General features: G+C 43.2%; 1 protein-coding gene across 8 annotated transcripts in view; it reads right to left on the minus strand.

The window, feature by feature from the left end:
• Positions 1-24378, minus strand: part of mgaa (MAX dimerization protein MGA a) — a 111932-nt gene that overhangs the window by 67243 nt on the left and 20311 nt on the right. For 7 of the 8 annotated variants that reach the window (XM_059953639.1, XM_059953631.1, XM_059953577.1 and 4 more), the window contains 4 exons: positions 18612-19716; positions 4626-4692; positions 2025-2135; positions 1661-1810 (listed from right to left, as the gene is read on the minus strand). In XM_059953639.1, the coding sequence (XP_059809622.1) occupies positions 1661-1810; positions 2025-2135; positions 4626-4692; positions 18612-19716 (1433 nt within the window). The remainder of the gene's footprint in view (positions 1-1660; positions 1811-2024; positions 2136-4625; positions 4693-18611; positions 19717-24378) is intronic. The other variant, XM_059953614.1, reaches the window with a different exon arrangement.

Genomic DNA, 24378 nt, shown 5'->3' on the forward strand with positions numbered 1-24378 from the left:
ATACAATCCTTTTGCGCTCCTTTGAAGAAACAGTATTTATCTGAGCAAGGCAAGCAAAATATAGAATACTTGTTTATTACTGGAGGTGAACTAAGAATGGTTAGCTTTCAGAATTATTGATCTCTTAAAAGAACTGACAGGAAGGCAAAAAAACCCACAAGAACAATGAGATCAAAGGGGGTTGATTCTTTCTGATAAATTAAGCTAGAGATCTCTACCTGAAGAAAATAATAAAAAATGCAAATTTTGAATACATTAAAGCAATCAAACAATGTGTGGGAGATCATACCTTGGACATCTACAACTCAAAGTCAGAAAATGACCAATTCCAGTGACTTGTTGCACTACTCCAAAGTTCTTTGCATCAGTTCAAAATTTCAGTAACTGGTGTAAAATAACCAGTCTTTGAAAATATACACAAGGACAGCTGATGCACAATTAACATTAAGGGCAGTGAATAGATCTCTAAAATTCAACAAATCATTACCAGGTGGGCAGAAGAAAAAACTCAAAACTGCTCTCAAAAACTCTTTTGAAAATTCCCACTTAAGCATAGGAATCCCAAGTTGATGACAGCTCAAAACAGAGCAGTAAATTGGACGCTGAAAACTTATACTGGATCCCATGGCATAAAAACTCATTGTTATGGGGATCTGTGGCAATTGGCACATACCTGGCTCTGCATTTGCAACCATCGCTTTATTATAAGTGGACATCCCACAAAGAATTTCTTTCTATAGTTCAGGCAGGGGAATAACCCTTCAATCAAGACCAAATTCCTCTTTATCCTACTCCTCTTCCCTATTCAAATTGTTTATTCACTTTTTTTTGCCTTTCTGCCATTATTCCTGACACTTCCTTTCCCAGTAAAAAATACTTGACCAAGTGCAAATCAATTCACGTGAGATACATCAGTATAAAGGCCCTTCACTCTGCCTAAACTTACTTAACTTGAAGTTACTCAAAGAAATCTACCAGCATCTAATCTTTACATAGATAGTTACTTCTTCAAGTAGTATGCTGAGGTAATCAAGGCAAGAGTGTGATAGTGGATAGCTGGGCTGTCCATGTATGCATAAAGGCCCTGGGCATCACTTTGAAACACTAAAAATTGAGAGCAAGCAATCCGATTTTTAGTCAAGAAATGGAATCTCTGAGTGGATAATATAGGGAAATTGTACTGTTTTTAGTCAACAGAAGATTTTTTTGGCATGATTTTTAAAAAATTTATTTGGTTATACTGTAGCTTTTACATTAAAACAAAAAAAATGGCCAGCTTTATTACCAAATCTTATTAAACAAATTGTAATGTTTGTTTCTTTATTTCTTCTCTCAGTTTCAAAATTACTGTTATCGTTTGACACAAAACTCAAATATAGATTAAATAGAGCAGAAATTTGCTTGCACTTTAACTTCTCATTTATTCTAAAATTTCCATCATCCATTCAATTTTTAGTCTCAGAAACAAGTTTGTTTCAATTTAATGTATGAACTAGAATCACACTTCAGAAAATATATAAATTTAATTTTGTAACTATTTTTGGGAAATATCTATATAAATGTCCATTTGATTGTGGTCCCTATCTTCCATGTTGACAAACTTACTTTCATGCATTGACATAAAGGAGATAACTTCTCATTGAAGCGCATGTTTGCTCACCTGAAGGATCACGGACTTCTTTGATTGGAGAAGGTTTCAAGATGTCTCTCTGAGCAGTTCTAATAATTGATGCTGAGGGTGATATTACCACTCCTAAGTGTTTTAGGTTCAGACCGCCTGTTGACAGCAAGGAACTTGGCTTAAGACCAGCTGTGGAAGAGAGTACGTGTAGTTAATAAGGAGGTTTACAATGATCAGGTTATGACGCACATTTTACATTCTGCATAAAAACACTGCAACTTGAAAAATGACCATAAAAGTGGAATTAACAGATTTAAATTCATCAGACCACTTTGATACATCTTTAAATTTTTTTGCAAATTAGCATATTTGAACAAACCTCCTTGCAACATTAAACATTCACCTTGTTCAAGTAATGGATGCATAATAACTCTGGGATTTAAATGAGCCAAATTCTCAAGCAGCTGCTCTTCCAGCCGTTCAATTTTCTCTTCTTCAGTTTCTTGAGGATCTGCTAAAAAAAAAAGGAAGCATAGTGATATCAATGACCATGATTATAGAGTGGGAAGATGATCTAGATGAAGGAATTGAAGGCTTTGTGATCAATTCTGCAGATGATACCAGGATAAGTGGAGAAGCAGGTAGCATTGAGGAAGCAGAATCTGCAGAAGGACTTAGAACAGGAGTGTAGGCAAAAATACAGTGCAACGAAGTGTATGATCATGCATTTTGGTAGAAGGAATAAAGGTGTGGACTATTTTCAAAACCCAGGGAGCAAATTCAGAAATTGGAGTTGCAGAGGGACGCAGGGAGTCCTCATGCAAGATTCCATAAAAAGGTTAACTTGCAGGTTGAATCGGTAGTAAGGAAGGCAAATGCAACATTAGCATTCATTTCAAGGGAATTAGAATATAAAAGCAATGATTTATTACTGAGGCTTTATAAGACATTGGTCAGATCACATTTGGAGTATTGTGAGCAGTTTAGGACCCCATATCTAAAAAACAATGTCTGTCTTTGCCCCATATCTGCCTTTGCAGAGGGTCTAGAAGAGGTTTATGAGAATGAACCTGAAAACACAAGGGTTAACATGTGAATACTTGATAGTTCTGGGCCAGTGCTCGCTGGAGGTTAGAACAATGGGGGGGGGGGGGGTGTGGTGGTAGAAGGATCTCACCGAAACCTTCTGAATCCTAAAAGGCCTATATACAGTGGATGTGGAGAGGACGTTTCAATTAGTGGGACAGTCTAGAACCAGAGGGCATAGCCTCAACAGAAAGACATCTTGTTGGAACAAGGATGAGGAGGAATTTCTCTAGCCAGAGGGTGGCAAATCTGTGGAATTCAATGCCACAGATTGTTGTGGATGCCAAGTCATTGGGTATATTTTAAGGAGGTTTATAAAGTCTTGATTAGTAAGGGAGTCAAAGGTTACAGGGAGAAGGCAGGAAATGGGACTGAGGGAGAAAATAAAATCAGCCATCACCTCACTATAGACGAATGGCCTAAATTTGCTCCTATGTCTGAGTCTACTGGAAAAGAAATGAACTCACATTACAATTTGAATTATCTAAATTTTCAGCAACAATGCACTGCCGAGATCATCCACCCTAGTAGATGTATGAAAGTTCATACATAGCTAAGGCACATATGCTGTCAAGTATTACATCCAAACACAGAAATTTGAATATTTAACTGGAGGAGATGATACATCTTCCACAATAGCATAGGTTCCATTTGCACATTCCTTCATAGAATTAGTTGCTAACCAGGTAGCAAGTGATTTACATTAGGTAGGTATGAAGTTAAAATCATATGCACAATTGACCCAAACCAGAGAACTCTGAAGCTTTCTTTTCTAAATACCCAATCCAATGTTGACATATATGAAGGGCCACCAGCAATGGCTCAGTAGCCAGGCTCCAGTCAAAAGCATCAGCCTAGCACCAGTCAGTACAAGACTTGGCTGTGCCTGGTACTCAAAAGGGCCCTGTTGCACCACCTGGGCCCTGCAGCCCATCCATCAGCATTTAGATCAGTGTGGTGGCTAGCAGTATCATGAACCATCATCTGATACCATGTTAGATTGCTCAAGGCCTTCACTCTCTGAGGTGGGGTCAAACAGAGTAGGGCCGCCTGGTCAGGTGGCTTCCATCTGTGCCAGAAGCTGATGGCCTTCTTTTTGTCCTGTGCCTTGACTCTCCATCAAGTGCATAAACCTCCCAGAGACCATGCTTGGGAAGTTGACATAAGATCTCCTACAACACCTATTGAACTTCATCTTGATTCACCAACCTCTAGGCAGCTCCAGCTAATTGTGAAGGGAAGAATACAAAGATTTATCCAGTTTTTGCTGCAGACCTACAGAGACAAACTGGTCATCAGAGAAAGGAGCACATGCAAAGCTTCAAGTTTTTGCTCTTTATTTAGAGGTCCTGCTACATCGTAGACTAGCCCTGCACGTTCCAACCTCACCACCTTGCGATAAGCACCAGCTTGGTCATCTAGGGTCCCTCCTCAACTTAGTGGCCTAATATGCATTGGGGAGGAGGGCAACAAGGGATCAGGTCCTGTACCAATACCACATTGGTTTCCAAAAGACCACCCAAGTCCAATGAAAGAGAGGTAGGGGTCAAGCGGCTTTTTGGCTACCACTTGCTGCGAGTTCAATTTAACTTTGCTTTTAAGAAAAGGAAAATATATACAAGATTAACATCTTGAAATAAAAGTCCAATAACACCAAATGCTGCATTTACTTATGAAAAACCAACTTAATCTAATCAAAAGCCAAGGACATATTTCCCCCATAAGCAAACTATATTACAGATCTCCTGCTGGGTGGACAGGTTGAAACATACATGTTATTTCTTGTATTAATCAGCCTTGCAGTTCTCTTCAAAAACAGAAAATTGTAGGAAAAATAACATAAAACATTACATTGAGATCTCTGCAGAGATGGTATCACAGTTCAGCAGAGACAGAATAAAGTTGGTGTAGCAAATACCTATCGGATAGATGGAGCTGCTCTGGTCTTCTGGCATCTTTTCAACCAGGTGGGATTGTAGGGCATCCTGTATAAATAAAAATTCAAAGATCGCAATGAAAACCAAACATATCAAACTTACAATATTGAAACACAAAAATCTGAGAAGCTTCTAAAGAGCTAAAGAAATTTTTAAAAGATAGGTGTTTAAAAAAAAACTTTCTTGGTTTAACTAACACTTTCTTAAATCTCATCCAGCAGTTATAATAAAGAAAACTGGGCCATGCATGAAGTTAACAATGTTTCTATTGCACTACCACCATTCCTTTCAAATCAGCTTTAAGCCCTTCAGTTTAAAGACTGGGAAAAGAGCCATTTAAAAACTAACTTGTTTTCATTTCCATCCTCATGCTGATAAAGTACATTGACTTCAAGCATTAGCTATTACTCCCTTCAAAGATACTGCTTCACCTGCTGAGTTTTAAGAATTTGCTGTTTTTGTTTTAAAATACTAAATTATCAGTTTTTGTGTTTTTTAAAATTTTCATTCAAGTGATAAATCCATGGGTGATTGCTCAGGGTGTGATAAGCTGCTAGGATTCATGGAGAGCTGTGAAATGCTACAAGATCAGGTATCTGCCAAGCCACAATCCTTTACCAAAGTGTCTGCATGCAAAACCTGCCCTTCCAAGAGAGATGCTGAACAGAGAATGGGAGTGGGAGATAGTTGTAACTTAAACAGCATACACAAGCCCTTCAACTTTGTGCCATTGGGTTTGGGGTGGATGTTTCACTTCATATACTACCATGATATCAACTTAAGAGCTAGCACTATACAGAACATAAACAGGCACTCAGCCAACTTAAACATGCCTTACTGAGTTAATTCCATTTGCCAGTATTTGATCCATATTCCTCTAAACTTCCCTGCCTATGAATCAGCCAAAATGTATTTTAAACAAAGTAACTGTACCAACCTCTGCAACTGGATCCTTGATTTCCTGAACAACAGTCAAGGTAGGCAACTCTACCATTGGTCCTCCACAAGGTTCTATCCTCAGCCTCCTATACACTGATGGCTGCATTCTGCTCTAACTTCATCTACAAATTTACAGAATATCCTACCATAGTGGGCTGACCTTCAAATGATGATGATTTGGAGTACAAGAGAGATAATTTAGTTGCATGGAGTCATGACAGCCTTTCCCTCAATGTCAACAAAGGAATGATCATTGACTTCAGGAAGGGGGTGGGGGGGGGGGGGGGTAGTGGACATGCTGCTGTCTACATCAGTGGCACTAAGATTAAGAGCTTCACTTTCTTAGGAGTGTACATCACCAATGGCCTGTCCTAGTCCAACTGCATAGATGTCATGGCCAAGACAGCTCACCAACGCCTCTACTTCCTCAAGACGTTAAATTAATTTGATATCTTTCTGTCCAATTTTACTAATTTTCATCAATGTATCATAGAGAGTAACCTATCTGAATGCATAACAACTTGGTATACAACTGCTTTGTACGTGACTGCGAGAAACTGCAAAGTCCTTCCATGGACTGTCTATACTCCAGTAAAACAGCCAGCATAATCAAAAACCTTACATACGCTGGACATTATTCCCTCTGTGCCTCTTATATCAGGCAAAGTTACAAAACCCTGAAAGCAAGTGCCATCAGGTTTAAGGACAGCTTATGCCCCCGTGCTGTAGGACTATTGAATGGTTCCCTAGTATGATAAAATGGGACTTTTTGACCTTACAATCCATCTCATTATATTCTTGCACCTTACTGTTTACCTGCTTTCACTTTCTCTGTAGGTGTTACACTTTATTCTGCATTGTTATTGTTTTACCTTTTTCCACCTTAACACACAGTATAATGATTTGATCTGATTGAACGACGTGCAAGAAAAACTTTTCACTGTATCTTGGTACATGTAACAATAATAAACCAATTCTAAATTCCAGTGCTTCCACCATCTCATATGACTACTTGTTCCATATAACCACCACTCACTGTTGAAAAAATAATTCCATCAAATCGACCCCTCACCCTAAATTTATGCTCTCTAGTTTTAGACTTCCCTACCCTAGAAAAAACCTGACCAATCACCTTTTCAATGGCTCTCATGATTTTATAAATATCTAGGTCACTCCTCAGCCCCCTTCACTCCAGACAAGATCCCTGACCTATCTAGTCTCTCCTTGTACCTCTAGCCACCTAGTCCAATCAATACTCTAGTGAATTATCTTTGCACCCTCTAACTTAATCACATCCTTCCTATGTATAGCCACTAAAACAGCACACAATATTCCAAATGAGATTGTATCAATGTCCTACACAGCTGAAATATGACATCTGAACTCCTGTGCTCAAGGCCCTCTGCAATGAAGAAGCAGTATGGCTGCTTGCCTTCTTCCCTTTGACTCCTTATGCTGCCACTTTCAAAACTTGATTTACTCTTACCCCAAAGTGTCTCTGTTCAACAACACTCCATTAGGCTCTGTCATTTATAGCAGTAGTCCCCAACCACCGGAACGCGGACCAGTACCGGACTGCAAGGAAACAATATGATTTGGCGATCTGAAACAATACGAGTCAGCTGCACCTTTCCTCATTCTCTGTCATGCCCACTATTGAACTTGAACGCACACGAGGTCATCAGTCGCCTAAACTCAGTGATACCCTCATGCCTGGGATCACTGGTTGGCCTCGGGAAACCGGCTGCTGGGAAGTACCGCTGCTACTGGCCTGGAGCGCAGACAGATGGGTGCCGCCTCTAAACCTGTTTAACACACCGAATGTTCATGGGGAACCCGGGGCTAAAATATTCGCAGGTGACCTAATTTGGGCTCAGGGTTTCGTAAGTAGCAGAGCAGCTACCTCACTGCGATCTACTGAAAGTCATCCTTCGAGCCGAACTTTTGTTGGCTGATAGATCCACCTACCTACGGGGGGGGGGCCTCCTATTGGTGTGTTGCAATGATTTTAAATGTTCATACGAGGAAAATATGCACTGTGTTTAATATCCAAATGTTATTTAAAATGTTATGATACTATTGACTTATGAGTTATTGACTTATCACTATATTCATGCGAGGGAAAATATGTGCTGTGTGTTTAATATTAAATTCGTTAAACACTTTTAGAAATGAAATTGAGAGTATTAGCCACTTATAAGTGACTTAGTTGACTTATTACCTTTATTCTGATCGTGATTAACACCCCCACACCACCCCTGCGTCGGTCGGTCTGCAAGAGTATTGTCAATATTAAACTGGTCTGTGGTGCAAAGAAGGTTGGTGACCCCTGATTTACAGTACAAGTCCTGTCCATGATTAACCTCCTAAAATGCTTGCTTCACACTTGACTGACTTAAAATTCCATATGCGATTCTTTTGCTAACTTTCCTAGTTGATTAGATCCATTTGACACCTTAGACAATCTTTTTCATTGACCAGCACACCACTAATTTTGGCATCATATGCAAAGTTACTCTTAATGCAACCTACATTCTCATTCAAAATCATACGGGAACCTAACACTAATCCCAGACAGAAAAGCAAAGATTCAAGATTAATTTTGAATGAAGACCCACAAAAAAAAACAGCAAATGTTTCTGATAAAGAAAATGCAAAAAAAAGACATTCTTTCACTGGTGGTGTTTCCATTTTTCTGCAGTCAGTTGAGAACGAGCTTAGTCGCCTTTCATATTATGAGTGGCATGAACGAAGCGAGCATTTATTGCCTATCATTGAGAAGGTGATGTTGAGCCACATCTAATACAAATGAATCCCTTCTGATGGAGGAGCTCCCACAGTGCAGTTGTATAGGGACTCCCGATAACTAGTTCCAGTGTAAATGAAGAAATTGTGGTACATTTCCAAATCAAGACAGAATACAGTACAGGAGATAACCAATCACTTGTTGCCCTGGTCCTTCTTGATGGTAAAGGTGGAGGTGTTTGGATTTGAGAGGTGCTGTTAAGAGTGACCAATATGAGTATCTGCAGTACATTTTGTAGCTGGCACACACTACAGCCACTGCATACTTGTGAATCAATGCTTGAGAGATGATGGATGGAGTGCCAATTAAGAGGCTAATTTGTTTTTGATAGTGTTGAGCATTTGTAGTTGATGGGAGGTGCACTTATCCAGGCACGAAGATAATATTCGATCACATTTCTGATTCAGGTCTCATAGATGTGTAAAGATTATGAGACATCAGGAGATGAGTCACTCATTTCAGGATTCCCAGCGTGTGACCTGCTCTTCAACTATTAAAGGTAGTGTATGAGGTTAGTCTAACAGAGTTCTGGATCAATGGTGGCCTTAAGGATGATATAGAGGAAGTTAGTTGTGAGGATGCACACAATCCTACAAATTCACCTATCCTTGATATTCAGTGGCATTATCATTGAACAGTATCTTATAGGATTGTAGGCATCGAGAAGCTTGGGGAATGAACTGCAGTTATGTTCTGTGCCATGCCCCTTCAGAATTTGCAGCTCATCATGAATCATAAGCTATTCTTGAAGTCTGTCAGTCCTTGACACTCTTATTACTCAACTGTCACCTGTAACTTACAAGCCAATGCCTGAATATTGATTAGGCCTTGCTGAATGAAGGAACAGACTGTTTCATTTGTCAATTTATGAATGAAACTAAATATTCTGCACTTAACAGTGAACATCCCACTTCTAACTTTATGATGGAAGGAAGGCCATAGATGGAGCAGCTGAAGATGGTTCAGTTTAGGACACCACCTTTACTGTAAAATGATTGCATGCTCCCTCCAAGATGCTTGAACCTTTAGATAATGGTTTACAGCTTTGGGAAGCAACTGTAGATGAGGTCCACTGCAGTTGAAAATGCAGTCCAGACTCTTTACCACTAAATATCAAGTTAGATGGCAAAAACCAATTACCCCAATTTTCCTTTCTTGCTTGGAAACCAAAGCACTGAAGCTCAAGGCAATTGGCAGGCAATGATACATGCCCTGTACTTTCAGTGAGCTTCCTTTCATTGCAAGTGGCCTGTGAGCTCCTCCTCTGCAAGTGGATCTGTCATTACCTAAAGCCTCCAACAACTTTTCTTCCTCTTGTTGCAAGCTTCAAAGGCTTGAGTATTTCTTGTGGCTTCAAGATGAGCACAAAGAGAACAACACTGACATTAGAATCTCATCAGGACAAACCCAACTGCACTCTCCACTTTCATTATAAAGGTGTTCTGTTGCACCACAGGAATCAAGAGCCAAGTCAACAATAGCAGGTGGCTTTCAGAGTCAGCACTCCATGAGTCGCAGTGACTGAGGTAGATGACCGAACTGCCTGAGAATAATTAAGTAGGTGTCAATCTTCCTAGATTATATGGCACCCCCCATCTCTGAGGTAGGATTAGCTTGTGATTCATGAAGATCTGCAAATTTTCAAGGGAGCATGTCAGTGCAGTTCGTCATTCCCTAAACTCCTGAGATTCCAACAATCCACACAAATCCACGTAACCACCCTGTGGCTAATCTGTCCAAGGAAAAGAGGATGTGGTATGCATAATATTTACAAAGCAGAAGAGTGTAATTCAACTTTGGCTGCTAATGCTCCATGAGGCAAGGTATGATAAATGAGTACATTCTGCTCACATTCTACTGTACCTAAGCTTGTGCATCTGCTGCTTAGGTGTACTCTACAAGCTCGACTGAAGTAGTTTTGCGAATTGCACCAGTGTTTTAGGGGTTCACAAAGACCGAAATTCTTGTTATATGTTAATACATACACACTTATTCTGCATAAGTTCATGTACATTTCTGAGAAACATATTAAAAAGGAAAATAAAAACAATGCAGAAATGCTAGGTAGCCCAAGCAACAAACATGAAGTGAAAGTTAGTTTTAGAAAGAAGAGAACTTCCCAACTCCAGCAGAGGGAAGTCTTGGAGAAGCATTTGTACATTCAATGTTTTCAGCTATACTTGCTAAACCCATTTATCTTTAACCACTGATCTGTTAGCTATTGGTTAACCTATACATGTATGAATAATTACTGCTTTTAATTAGAAAAGGAAATGTAAGCATGCAGAGGATGATATTAATATGTAGAAACTGGGAAATGTCAGAAATTCCATTTCAAAGTCTTTATTAATGATTGTCTGTATTGATATAGCACCTTTAGATAGCAGGACAGATGACCAAGCATTACTGTTAACATTCTGCAGATAAACTAGAAAAGTTTGCACTTGAATCTCTAATGCCATTAAAAATGGTCAAAGTTTTTAATTATGTTGCATTTAGACAAAGGAAATGGAAATTAGTCTCTGCAGCATACCCTACACCTGATATAGCAACATATACCGAACTTCTGAAAATAAGTTCAAAAGACATCACGGAGAAAATCTTCAACGCAGGCTTCTAGTAACATGAATTTAATATAAGAAAGTACAGATAAACTATGCCCAAAAGGTTTCTACATGTCCAGCTCTTAAAAAGTAAAACACTATAGCTTACAAATAATCTGCAGCAACAATACTTGCATACTGTGGAAATAACTTGAGTGACAAATAAATCTACAGCCGCAATCAGGTACTTACTACCCAGATCATCAAATTGTGCCAATGCATGGAAATATTCTGGCATTCATAATGATGACAAAAGGCTTGCATTTTGAGGGGAAAATAAATTCGCATGTGCAAGATCAGATCAGGTGACATTAACAAAGCAACTGATGTCTACTTCTGAACAACTTTAGTCCAAACTAAATTTTAACAAAATAATGAATGAATCTCCCCATGGACGATAACACTAATCAATTCCTCAATCCAGCATGGAGGTTCCTTGGGTTCTAGCATCAAACCCAGCCTTGCTATGTTCAAAGACCTACTCCCCAACCACCCCCCCCAAGCCATTTGTGTCACTTTCCAACATGATCTCTAAAGCTTCCCCATTCTTTGCCAAATTCATTTCAGAAATATATTACAAGTAGATGCTTTATGTTTTTGCCACAAAAAGATTTTTGATCCCTACAGATCGTGTAAATGGAAAAGTGAATTTGCAAGAACTAGCCAGGAGTTGGATAGTAAGTAACATGTAACCTTACTTGATAATATTTGTAGTTCAGTGGAATACATTTGCCAGAAAATTGAGGGTTTAGATGTATTTCTGGAAATTAACCAAAGCTGACACCAATCCGACGCACTCAGAATAGCTGCCCCAGGTGCCCTAGTCAATATTTATTCCTCAACTTGCATGATGACAGTAGATCATCTCTGGACCCTCTATATCAGGACACCTATATCAATCATTCTATTGTTCAGTGACTACAGCTCTGCTTCCAATATTCAGGCAAATTCCAAGCAAACTTATCACCAAACTCTGGACCTTGGGAGTCAATGGCTCGCTCTGCAACTGGATCCTTGACTTTCTGGCCAACACACTGCAATCTGTAATGCCTCCACCACAATTATTCTGAACACTGGTGTTCTATAAGGATGGGCCATCACCCCCTACTCTACTTTCTGTGCACTCGTAACTGCATGGGCAGATTCTGCTCTAACTCCACCTACTAGGTTACAGATGCCATCATTGTCTTGGAGAAGCATCTGTATGTTCAATGTTTTCAGCTTTACTTGCCAAACCCATTTACCTTTAACCACTGATCTGTTAGCTACTGGTTAACCTATACGTGTATGAATACTTACTGCTTTTAATTAGAAGAGAAAACGTAAGCACACAGAGGATGATATTAATGTGCAGGAACTGGAAAATATACCTCAAATAGAGAACGGGAAGGAGAAACAGAGCAGAATGACATGATGTCAAAACAACCTTTCCCTCAATGTCAGTAAAACAAAACAGCTGGTCACTGACTTCAGAAAGTAAAGCAGTACCCATGTTCATGTCGACATCAACAATACTGAGAGGTCAAGTTCCTGGGAGTCAACATCACCAATAGCCTGACCTGTTCCAACTATGTAGATGCCACATTCAAGAAAGCTCACAAATGACTCTACTTCCTCAGCAAGATAAAGAGATTTGGTATGTCCTTGTCAACCCTAATTGAGTTATTGATGCATCATAGAAAGCATCCCCTTTCGATGAATAACAGCTTAGTATGGCAAACAACTGCAACAAACTGCAGATTTGTGGAAAAAGTTCAGCACATCAGAAACCAACCTCCACAACGTGGTCTCAATAAAGCAGCCAGCATAATTAAAGGCCCTACCCACCTTGACATTCTCTCTTCTCCCCTCTTCTATTGAGAAGATACAAAAGCCTGAAAGCAAGTACCATCAGGCATTAAGAACAGCTTCTACCCTGCTGTTATAAGACTATTATATTTCTTCAGCACAATAAAAGTTTGAGTCTTGCCTTCACGATCTACCCAATTATGATCTTGCACCTCGTTTACCTGCACAGTACTCTCTGTAGTGGTTACAATATTCTTCACCATCATTATTTTACCTTCTTCAACCTCAATGCACCATGTAATGATCTGATCAAGACAAAATTTCCATGGTACCATGGTCCATGTGGATTAATAAACCAATGTCTGTTATCAAATTTCTACATTACAAGCCCAAGGTTAATGCATGAGAAAAAAACATCCATGGCCTAGAGACTTCTTGCAGAGTCCACAGGTTTTGGAGGACAACGTAAGAAGTTTAATCATATTGAGATCCCAGAACATGGCTAAAAAAAACCTTGTGGCGACCCATTTCCTAGCGTATCCGAACCGACTCACAATTAGATAGCCTACGGGGGTTTGCGAGCACAGAGCTTTGGAGCCTCTGCGCCATGGGGGGCCGGTTGACAGAGGCTTAAAAGTGAGGCTGAAGTTTTCGAATAAAGTTTTTTCCTTCGACTGCAGTTATCGACTCCGTGTCGTAATTTTAGCGCTGCGTGTAGCACACCGCTACAATTGGTGACCCCGACGGTCCAAACGATTTTTGGACCAGAAATGACCGACGCCGCCTCTGTTCATGCGGTTTCGTTGAAACTGCCAGGTTTCTGGACACAGCGCCCGGACCTATGGTTCCAGCAAGCCGAAGCCCAATTCCACGTTCGCCGGATCACCTCAGAAGACACCCGCTACTACTACGTGGTGAGCTCCCTCGACCAGGACACAGCGGCCCAGGTCGCGGAGTTCGTACAGTCGCCCCCGGCAGACGGCAAGTACACGGACTTCAAAGCCCTGCTCCTCAGGACTTTCAGACTCTCACGGCGCGAGCGGGCTGCCCGTTTACTGCACCTGGATGGCTTGGGCGACAGACCTCCATCGGCTTTAATGAATGAGATGTTGTCTCTCGCCGACGGACACACACCCTGCTTCATGTTTGAGCAGGCATTCCTGGAGCAGCTGCCCGAGGACATCCGCCTGCTGCTGTCCGACGCGGATTTCAGTGACCCCCGGAAGGTGGCAGCCCAGGTGGACTTGCTGTGGAACGCCAAAAAGGTGAGCGGGGCGTCCATCGCACGGATCTCCCAGCCCCGCTCCCGGCAGCAAACCAGTCCAGGCCCGGCCGCAGAGCCCGCCAACCCCCGGCCCAATGAACACTGGTGCTTCTACCACCAGCGGTGGGGTGCAGAAGCCCGCTGTTGTCGCCCGCCCTGCGAGTTCCCGGGAAACGCCAGGGCCAGCCGCCGCTGATGGCTACGGCGGCTGGCCATCGGGATAGCCTCCTGTATGTGTGGGATAGAAGGTCGGGACGCCGGTTTTTGGTCGATACTGGGGCTGAGATCAGCGTTTTACCTCCGACGAGTTACGACACCCGCAGCAGGGCACCGGGTCCCCCCCTGAGGGCCGTGAATGGCAGCACCGTAAGGACCTATGGCACCCGCCAGGTGCAGCTACTGTTCGGCTCCAGCCAGTTCACGTGGGACTTCACACTGGCCACCGTAGCCCAACCGCTTCTGGGTGCGGATTTTTTGCGGGCTCACAGCCTGGTCGACCTGCCCAGGAAGAGACTGGTACACGCCGAGACCTTTCAGACGTTCTCCCTGGGTGCAGCCCAGTTGCCGGCCCCTCACCTCGGTTCCATCACGCTGTCCGACAACGACTTCACCAGGGTCCTGGCGGAGTTCCCATCGGTTCTGACACCGCAGTTCACAGCAGCCATGCCCAGGCACGGCGTACAGCACCACATCCCGACCCAGGGACCACCCCTCCATGCAAGTGCTCGGCGGCTTCCCCCGGACAAGCTCCGACTGGCGAAGGAGGAGTTCCAGAGGATGGAGGAATTGGGGATCATCCGGCGGTCCGACAGCCCATGGGCTTACCCCCTGCACATGGTGCCCAAAGCGACGGGGGGCTGGAGACCGTGCGGCGACTATCGCAGGCTGAACGAGGCTACCACACCGGACCGCTACCCTGTGCCGCACATTCAGGACTTTGCAGCAAACCTGCACGGTGCACGGATCTTCTCCAAGGTAGACCTCATCTGAGGGTACCATCAAATCCCGATGCATCCGGACGACGTCCCCAAAACGGCTCTCATCACCCCATTTGGCCTTTTCGAGTTCCTCCGCATGCCGTTCGGCCTGAAGAATGCCGCACAGACGTTCCAGCGGTTAATGGACGCGGTGGGACGGGACCTGGACTTCGCGTTCATCTATTTGGATGACATCCTCATAGCCAGCGGCAGTCGTCAGGAGCATCTGTCCCACCTCCGTCAACTCTGCGCCCGACTGAGTGAGTACGGTCTTACAATCAACCCTGCCAAATGTCAGTTCGGACTCGATACCATTGACTTCCTGGGCCACAGAATTACTAAAGACGGGGCAACCCCTCTGCCCGCTAAGGTAGATGCGGTCTGCCACTTCCCCCGACCCACCACGATCAAAGGCCTTCAGGAATTCGTAGGTATGGTCAATTTCTACCGCCGCTTCCTCCCTTCAGCTGCCCGGATCATGCGCCCCCTGTTCGCCCTGATGTCGGGTCCGAGCAAGGACATTACCTGGGACGAGGAGTCCGCCGCCGCTTTCGTTCAAACGAAGGAACCTTTGGCGGACGCCGCAATGCTAGTACATCCCAGAATGGACACCCCTACCGCTCTCACAGTGGACGCATCCAACACGGCAGTCGGTGGGGTGCTGGAGCAACTCATCGCAGGTCGCTGGCAACCCCTGGCGTTTTTCAGCAAACACCTGCGACCACCCGAGCTTAAGTACAGTGCTTTCGACCGGGGGGTTATGTGGCGACTCATTTCTTAGCGTATCCGAACCGACTCACAATTAGATAGCCTACGGGGGTTTGCGAGCACAGAGCTTTGGAGCCTCTTCGCCATGGGGGGCCGGTTGACAGAGGCTTAAAAGTGAGGCTGAAGTTTTCGAATAAAGTTTTTTCCTTCGACTGCAGTTACCGACTCCGTGTCGTAATTTTAGCGCTGCGTGTAGCACACCGCTACAATTGGTGACCCCGACAGTCCAAACGATTTTTGGACCAGAAATGACCACCGCTTACCTTTGCGTTTACGAAAGCATCCGACCCCTGGTCATCCCGCCAGCAACGCCACCTGTCCTACATCTCTGAATACACGACGGATGTCCGGCACGTCTCGGGTAAGGATGCGCTCTCTCGCCCTACCGTTCATGCCCTTTCCCAAGGGGTAGACTTTGAGGCGCTGGCAGAGGCACAGCAGGCGGATGAGGAGATTCCGAGTTACAGGACCGCAGTCTCCGGTCTGCAGCTCCAGGACCTCCCCGTGGGCCCGGGTGAGACGACCCTACTCTGTGACGTCGCCACCGGCCAGCCCCATCCGGTTGTCCCGACAGCATGGCGGCGCCGCCTTTTCGACTCCATTCATAACTTGGCGCATCCCTCCATCCGGACAACTGTCCGGATGGTTTCCAGCAGGTTCGTTTGGCATGGACTCCGCAAACAGGTCAGTGAATGGGCCAGAACGTGCATGCACTGCCAGACGGCCAAGGTGCAGCGGCACACCAAAGCCCCACCGCAGCAGTTCCATCCCGCCCACCTGCGTTTCGACCACATTCATGTGGATATCGTGGGCCTCCTGCCAGTGTCGCGCGGAGCGCGTTACCTCCTGACTATCGTGGACCGGTTCACAAGATGGCCAGAGGCGGTCCCGCTCACCGACACCACCTCCGAATCTTGCGCCCGAGCCCTGATCGCCACCTGGATATCTCGCTTTGGTGTACCAGCCCACATTACCTCCGATAGAGGCGCCCAGTTCACCTCCAGCCTGTGGTCAGCTATGGCCAGCCTTTTGGGGACTCAGCTGCACCACACAACTGCCTACCACCCACAGTCGAACGGGCTAGTGGAGCGTTTCCACCGTCACCTGAAGTTGGCCCTCATGGCCCGCCTGCGAGGAGCCAACTGGGCAGACGAGCTTCCCTGGGTCCTACTCGGCATCCGCACAGCGCCCAAGGACGACCTGCACGCCTTGTCGGCCGAGTTGGTATACGGCGCGCCCCTGGTCGTCCCCGGGGAGTTCCTACCAGCCCCAAGGGGGCAAGAGGAAGAACCCGCAGCAGTCCTGGGCAGACTTCGCGAGAAGCTCGGTAACCTGGCCCCCATACCCACTTCACAGCATGGGCGGCACCCGCCCTGCGTACCCAAAGACCTACAGAACTGTAAGTTTGTGTTTGTATGAAGGGGCGGGCATCGGCCACCGCTGCAGCGGCCATACGAGGGGCTGTTTATGGTGCTCCGGAACAACGGGTCCACGTTCGTGCTGGACGTCGGGGGGAAAGAGGAGGTTTTCACGGTGGACCGCCTCAAACCGGCCCATGTGGACCTGGCGCAACTGGCCGAGTTTCCGGCGCTTCGGCGCAGAGGCCGACCTCCCAAGCAGGTTCTGGCCCAGACTGTGGACATTGGGGGGTGTATCGCCGGTTCTGGGGGGGGGGGGGGGTTATGTGGCGACTCATTTCCTAGCGTATCCGAACCGACTACAATTAGATAGCCTACGGGGGTTTGCGAGCACAGAGCTTTGGAGCCTCTTCACCATGGGGGGCCGGTTGACAGAGGCTTAAAAGTGAGGCTGAAGTTTTCGAATAAAGTTTTTTCCTTCGACTGCAGTTACCGACTCCGTGTCGTAATTTTAGCGCTGCGTGTAGCACACCGCTACAACCTTTTGTTTTGAGGCCTTAAAGCTCCATGGAATCTTCAAAATCATAATCTTTACCTGTTTTAGGCCTCCTTTCTCCATGATTCTAATAAAACTCAATGACACCATACTTCCTAAAGAGGCATTTTTATGACCTTCCTGATGTGCTGTATTCAACAGTGCATATGTTGCTCCCACGTTTCAAATCAGGAGTTGCTGTTTTTTTTTACACATAACATCTTTTAACCATTTACTACCCTCTTTTCACTTTGTCCTTTTAATCATTCCTGCATTCAAAGACCTTTTTTTAAAAAAAAGTCAAAGCTGTTACAACTCTAAATTGTTTTGAGTTCAATTGAAAGATCATCCACCTGAAGTGATAACTTAGTTTCTCCTCACAAGTACATTGAAACTGCTGAATATTCCCAGTATTCCGTTTTTACTTTAGATTTCCAGAGTCTTTGCATTAGATTACATTATTACATTTTTCTAATGACACAAAATGGCTTATGTTAAATTAGCAGCCTTGTCTCAATTTCTTTAGCAGGGCTCACGTATACCAAGCTTCTGGTTAGGCATGCATCTGCTTCACACTGGTTCAACAGAAGTAAAAAAAATATCGATGCATAAGGGAAGCTCACATCCCTCATTGTCCCTTTGATGATTGGTTTTTAATGATTCTTCAGGTTCAATAACTTCTTCAAAGTTTTGTAATTCAGCCATGTTCAATTACAAAATAATTTAGTTCATTACTGACACTCTTCTCTGCTTTAAGTTATGAATTCCTAAGCACATTTTCACAAAACACTTATTCCATTTTCAAAAGGCCTAATAATCTGAATGTAGTCAGTTTTATTACAATGGTTTATTTTAGAACAGAATGAACCTTTTTTAAAGAAATTTCAAAATATTAAATGAGTTACACACCCTAACACAAATGGTCTCACCTGAGATGCATATGACACAAAGGTAACACCTTCCACATCATCCAGATCGGGACTGGCATCCTGAAATGTTTTTTCCCGTTCCAGATGTTTAGAGGATGCCAAAGAACTCATTCCCAAGACAGAACGGGAAGATTTCGCAGACAGCCGCAGCTTTTTTGTCCGTCTTCGTCTGCAAGCACCCGCTATGGCTTGTCGTGTCGACATAGCTGAAGATTTCCAATTGGTGCGAGGCATAGAGGTTTCCCCTGTACAGCAAGTCCTACCATCTGGAGGTCTCCAGATCCCAGAACTGAATGCCTTACCAGACAAACGTGCAGACTTAAAGCAATTGGATAACACAGGAGGGTCCTCAGTAGAATTAAGATATGCTCTGGTTGAAGACATCCAAAGGGTGGAATTTCGTGCTTTTTCAGTAAATTTAATCTTACGAAATCTGAAGCCTTCTCCAGACGACTTCCCAGAGGGTGTACTATGTGAAGCAGTTGGAATATTTTCAACTGTAGAGATGTGGGTTTTATTTTCAGTTATTTCTGATGCAAGGCTTCTCTCTTTGTGTCTTGAGCATTCTGATGTTGAATCCACGTTCTTCACTTGAGGTTTTTCAGCAGAGCTCGGTGAGCAAGTATGCTTTTCTGCTGAAACTGCAGAATGGACAATGGTAGGCAGAGGCCCTCCACTTCTCCGACAAGGAGACAACAGCTTTTGTGGTATTTCAGATATTTTTATGGTACCTTTTGGAATAAAACATGGTTCCAAGCAAACTACAGGCACTTTAATGCTTTGCAGTTGCAGCATTTTAGCTTTAGGTGCTACTTCTGTTGGAAGTTTCAGTGGCTGCTTACTAACTGCAGGTGAAGTTGCACCCACTTCAGTTTTGTCAATAGTTTTATTAATTAATTCATAATTAGTCTTGTCATGCTGTTCCTCTGAATCTAAATATTCCTCCTCCTCTTTACATTTTAATCCACCGCAATCAAGGTCCACTGAGTTTGCTGCACAATTGTATTCATAGTCATCTGGAGGTTCTTCCTTGACAATAATATTAAAAGGCTCTTCATGGTCTTCAGACGATGTTGAATAAATATTAGGGAGACATTTCAAGATGCTGGAGAGGAATAAAAAAAAGAATAAAGTACAATACACACTGAAAATAAAACATGGTCAAAAAACCTTTACATGTATTGCTCCTAATCTGAATAATAAGGCAATGCACAGCACTTTCAAACTAATGACACCATCATGCATTTTACTGGATTGCAAAAAGGACTACATAAAAGCTAGGTACAACTCCAAACCAGGTTGGAGACAGAATCAGAAGCACATCAACTCTGGCAGGGTTTGCAAGCCATTACTTTCTACAAAGCAAAATCTAACATCATGAGTGGCAGTGATGCTTCACTGCCAGATAAGCTCAACATCTTTAATGCGTGCTTTGAAAGGGAGAATGGAACTGCAGCTAGGACCCCCCCTGCAGCAGCCGGTTACCCTGTGATCTCTGTCTTGGGAGATGGCATCACGCTGTCTTAAGAGGGTGACCCCTCGCAAGGTGACAGGCCCCAATGGAGTACCTGGCAGGGCTCTGAAAACCAGGGCCAACTAACTGGCAGGGGCGTTCAAAGACATTTTCAATCTCTTATTGCTGCAGTCAGAAGTTCTCACCTGCTTCAAAAGGGCAACATTTATACCAGTGCCCAATAGTCCAGTTTCATCACTGTCATACCTTAGCCAAAACGACAGCAATCAGCTATACAACTGGATTACAGAAAGGATAATTACAAACAAGGAAAAAAGCAAGGAAGCAGAGAAATAACAGTATAAAACAGGCAGTGAAAGGTGACAAGAGATACAGAGTATGGTATCTTCTGCCTCATTTTGCATCTCACATTTGCATAAATGCAAAAAATGTGAATCAGGTTGGACAAACTGTAACCTAGTCTTCTCCCTAATCTGTACATTTTACAGTATTCAGGCAATATCATGTGCGAGTATACTGTTAATAAAAAGTGACCAACTACTTAAATTCCTTAGATTGTCATACACTGCAACATTTATAAACCAATCTTTTAAAACCCACAATTGAACTATACACAAGAAATCAGTTCAGTCCTGAATACTCGTAACAACTTATTAAATCAGCTTGGTTTTTTTTCAGCTCCCTCCAAATGTCTGCAAATCCCTGAAACTGTCAACTGCCAGGAACCCATCAGTGCAAATAAGAAACAAAATTATTTGGAAAAAAAATCTAGGCTAAATCAAAATGAGATACTGGAAATGCTCAGCAGGTCAGACAACATCCATGCAGAGAAATACAGCAAGCATTTCAAGTCAATGACTTTTCGTAAATGACTTTTCATAAGAATTAAACATAATTTAAGTTGCAAATAAGGGAGACAAATAGCACCAACAAAGGGAATTTCTGTGATTGGTTGGAGACCAAGACAGAATGAATACTGTAAATCATGGTGGTGCCAGATGAGAAACTATTGTGAAGGCATGGACAGGTTAATAATCTTGCGAAGATAATTGGCAGAGTAGGAAAGGATGCATATGTGTGGAGCTTGCTATTTTCTGTACAAACACATGGACTCTCCCCTCCCCTGTAGTCTTGTTTCACTTACATCACAAAATTTCTGCTAGTGTAGGTGGATATCAGGGAAACAGACTGGCATGAGATGGAGATGACACAAGAGAGTAGATTACAGGCAATTAAGTGACCCTATGTCCGAAGAAATTTAACAATTAAAGAGACAGGCAACTGGACTGAACCAGTATTTTCTGCAGAGTGGTCACCTAATCAATGTTTGATTTTTCTCATGTACAGGACGTTGTATGACCCAGATGCAGTTCACAGTAGTGAAAATACAGGTGAACTGCTTCACTTAAAAGGTGTGGTCATCTCTGATGACAGGTTATCAACTTCCAATGTTTCCTGTTTTACTTTCCACAGAATCTCAGTACTTCTAGCATTCACTTTTATTCATTACTGCTGCAACCTGCAGCTTTTGTGCCTCACAACTCCAGCATTCAGATCCTTTCGATCTCCATTCTATCCACAGCTTCTTTTTTCATCACTCCCCACACCCACCATAACCCAATTCAACTTTTCTGAAACTTAAAACATGCTTGTTTTCTACCTTTGCCTATATTGGATGAAAAGTCATTAACATGAAACATTATTTTTGTTTTTCTCTCTCAATAAGTGGTGTCTGACTGGGTGAATTTTGAGCATTTTGTTTTTATTTCAGATTTTCAACACATAGAACTTTTTCTGTATTCAATATGGGAGCAATTAGTTGAATAATTTTACTTTTCGGGTACCATTGAAGAACTGATGAATGACTTATCAAGACAAGCAATAGACCATGTGTGAAGGGCGAATACATGGTAGCTGTTGAGTACACCGATGATGCACTGGGATTGTTTACTGCTCTATATCAATTAAAAGAATATCAATTTCATCCCAGATGTTAACAGTTTATGAAATTTGGGTTCAATTCTGAACGTGGATCCTATCTGCATGGAGTTTGCACATTCTCCTGTGTCATGTGGGTTCCCTCAGGGTGCTCCAGTATCTTCCCTTAGCCCACAACTGTGCAGGTTGGTGGGTTAACTGGTCACTGTAAATTGCCTCTAGTGTATGTGCAGAGGTAGAATATGGTAGAAATAGAAGAGAATATAAAATCAAAAAGGATCCAAACCTCTCCTTCCCACAGGAGATTATAGTATTGATGTGGATAGAGAATTAGTTGGCAGACAGGAAGCAAAGAGTGGGAATAAACGGGATGGCAGGGAGTGACTAGTGGGGTACTGCAAGGCTCAGTGCTGGGTCCCCAGTTGTTTACAATATATATTAATGATTTAGATGAGGGAATTAAATGGAGCATCTCCAAGTTTGCGGATGACATGAAGCTGGGCGGCTGTGTTAGCTGTGAGGAGGATGCTAAGAGGATGCAGGGTGACTTGGATAGGTTAGGTGAGTGGGGAAATTCATGGCAGATGCAATTTAATGTGGATAAATGTGAGGTTATCCACTTTGGTGGCAAGAACAGGAAAACAGATTATTATCTGAATGGTGGTCGATAGGAAAAGGGGAGGTGCAACGAGACCTGGGTGTCATTGCACACCAGTCATTGAAAGTTGGCATGCAGGTACAGCAGGCGGTGAAAAAGGTCAATGGTATGTTGGCATTCATAGCAGGAGGATTTGAGTACAGCAGCAGGGAGGTTCTACTGCAGTTGTACAAGGCACACAATACTCCAGACCACACCTGGAGTATTGTGTGAAGTTTTGGTCCCCCAATCTGAGGAAAGACATTCTTGCCGTAGAGGGAGTACAAAGAAGGCACACCAGATTGATTCCTGGGATGGCAGGACTTTCATATGAAGAAAGACTGGATCGACTGGGCTTATACCCGCTGGAATTTAGAAGATTGAGGGGGGAATCTTAATGAAATGTATAAAAATAAAAAGGGGAAGCCTCTTAGGACCGAGATGAGGAGAAAATTCTTCACACAGAGAGTGGTGAATCTGTCGAATTCTCTGCCACAGGAAACAGTTGAGTCCGGTTCATTGGCTATATTTAAGAGGGAGTTAGATATGGCCCTTGTGGCTAAAGGGATCAGGGGGTACGGAGAGAAGGCAGGTACAGGGTTCTGAATTGGATGATCAGCCATGATCATGCTGAATGGTGGTGCAGGATTGAAGGGCCGAATGGCCTACTCCTGCACCTATTTTCTATGTTTCTATGTATTTACCTAGCTGTCTTTCATGTTGCTAAATATCCTCACATCACCCAATATTTCTGGCAGCTCATTCCAAATGTGAAGTTGCCCTCATGTTTTTGTTATATCTCTATCACCTCTGATTTATACCAATAACCCCCTAGTTTCTAGCACCCACACTTTGGGAAAAGGACTATGCCCCTCATAATGTTATATGATGAAGTTACCCCTCAATTTTTCAGGAAATAAAGTCCTCATCTGCATAACCTCTCCTTATAACTTAGGCACCCAACTCCAGGCAACATCCTTGGTACAGTGGATTCTACTAAATTGGAACACATTGGGACCCATACATTTTGGCACAATTAACTGGCTGCCCCAATTAGCTGAAGTTTCATGGAAATAGTTAAAAAGGTATAAAAATGACAAACTACCATTTAACCAAATAACAAATTAAATATTTAAATTTAATATAGAATAAATTAAAACACTAGCAAAACTACTACACTACAAAACCATATTGTCCTGCCTTTTCCTGTAACCTTTGACACCTTGACTAACTAAGAACCTATCAAAATCCACTTTAAATATATTCAATGACTTGCCCGCCACAGCTGTCTGTGGCAATGAATTCCACAGATTCACCACCCGCTATCCAAATAAATTTCTTCTCATATCGGTTCTAAATGGATGTCCCTCAATTCTGAAGGTGTGCCTTCTGGTCTTCGACTCAGCAACTATAGGAAACATCCTCTCCATATCAATTCTATCTAGGCTTTTCAATAATTGAGGTTTCAAAGAGGAGCCCCCAGCCCCCATTCTTCCAAACTCTAGCAAGTACAGGTCCAGATCTATTGAATGCTCCTATGTTAACCCTTTCATTACCCAGAATCATTCTCGTGAACCTCCCTTAAACCCTAAAACTCTCTCCAATGTCAAAACATCTGTTTAAATAAGGGGCCCAAAATTGCTCACAATATTCCAAGTACAGTCTGACAAATGCCTTATAAAGCCTCAGCATCACATCCTTGCTCTTATATCGAATGC

The sequence above is a fragment of the Hypanus sabinus genome, chromosome 2, assembly GCF_030144855.1.
Source record: "Hypanus sabinus isolate sHypSab1 chromosome 2, sHypSab1.hap1, whole genome shotgun sequence".
NCBI lineage: Eukaryota > Metazoa > Chordata > Chondrichthyes > Myliobatiformes > Dasyatidae > Hypanus > Hypanus sabinus.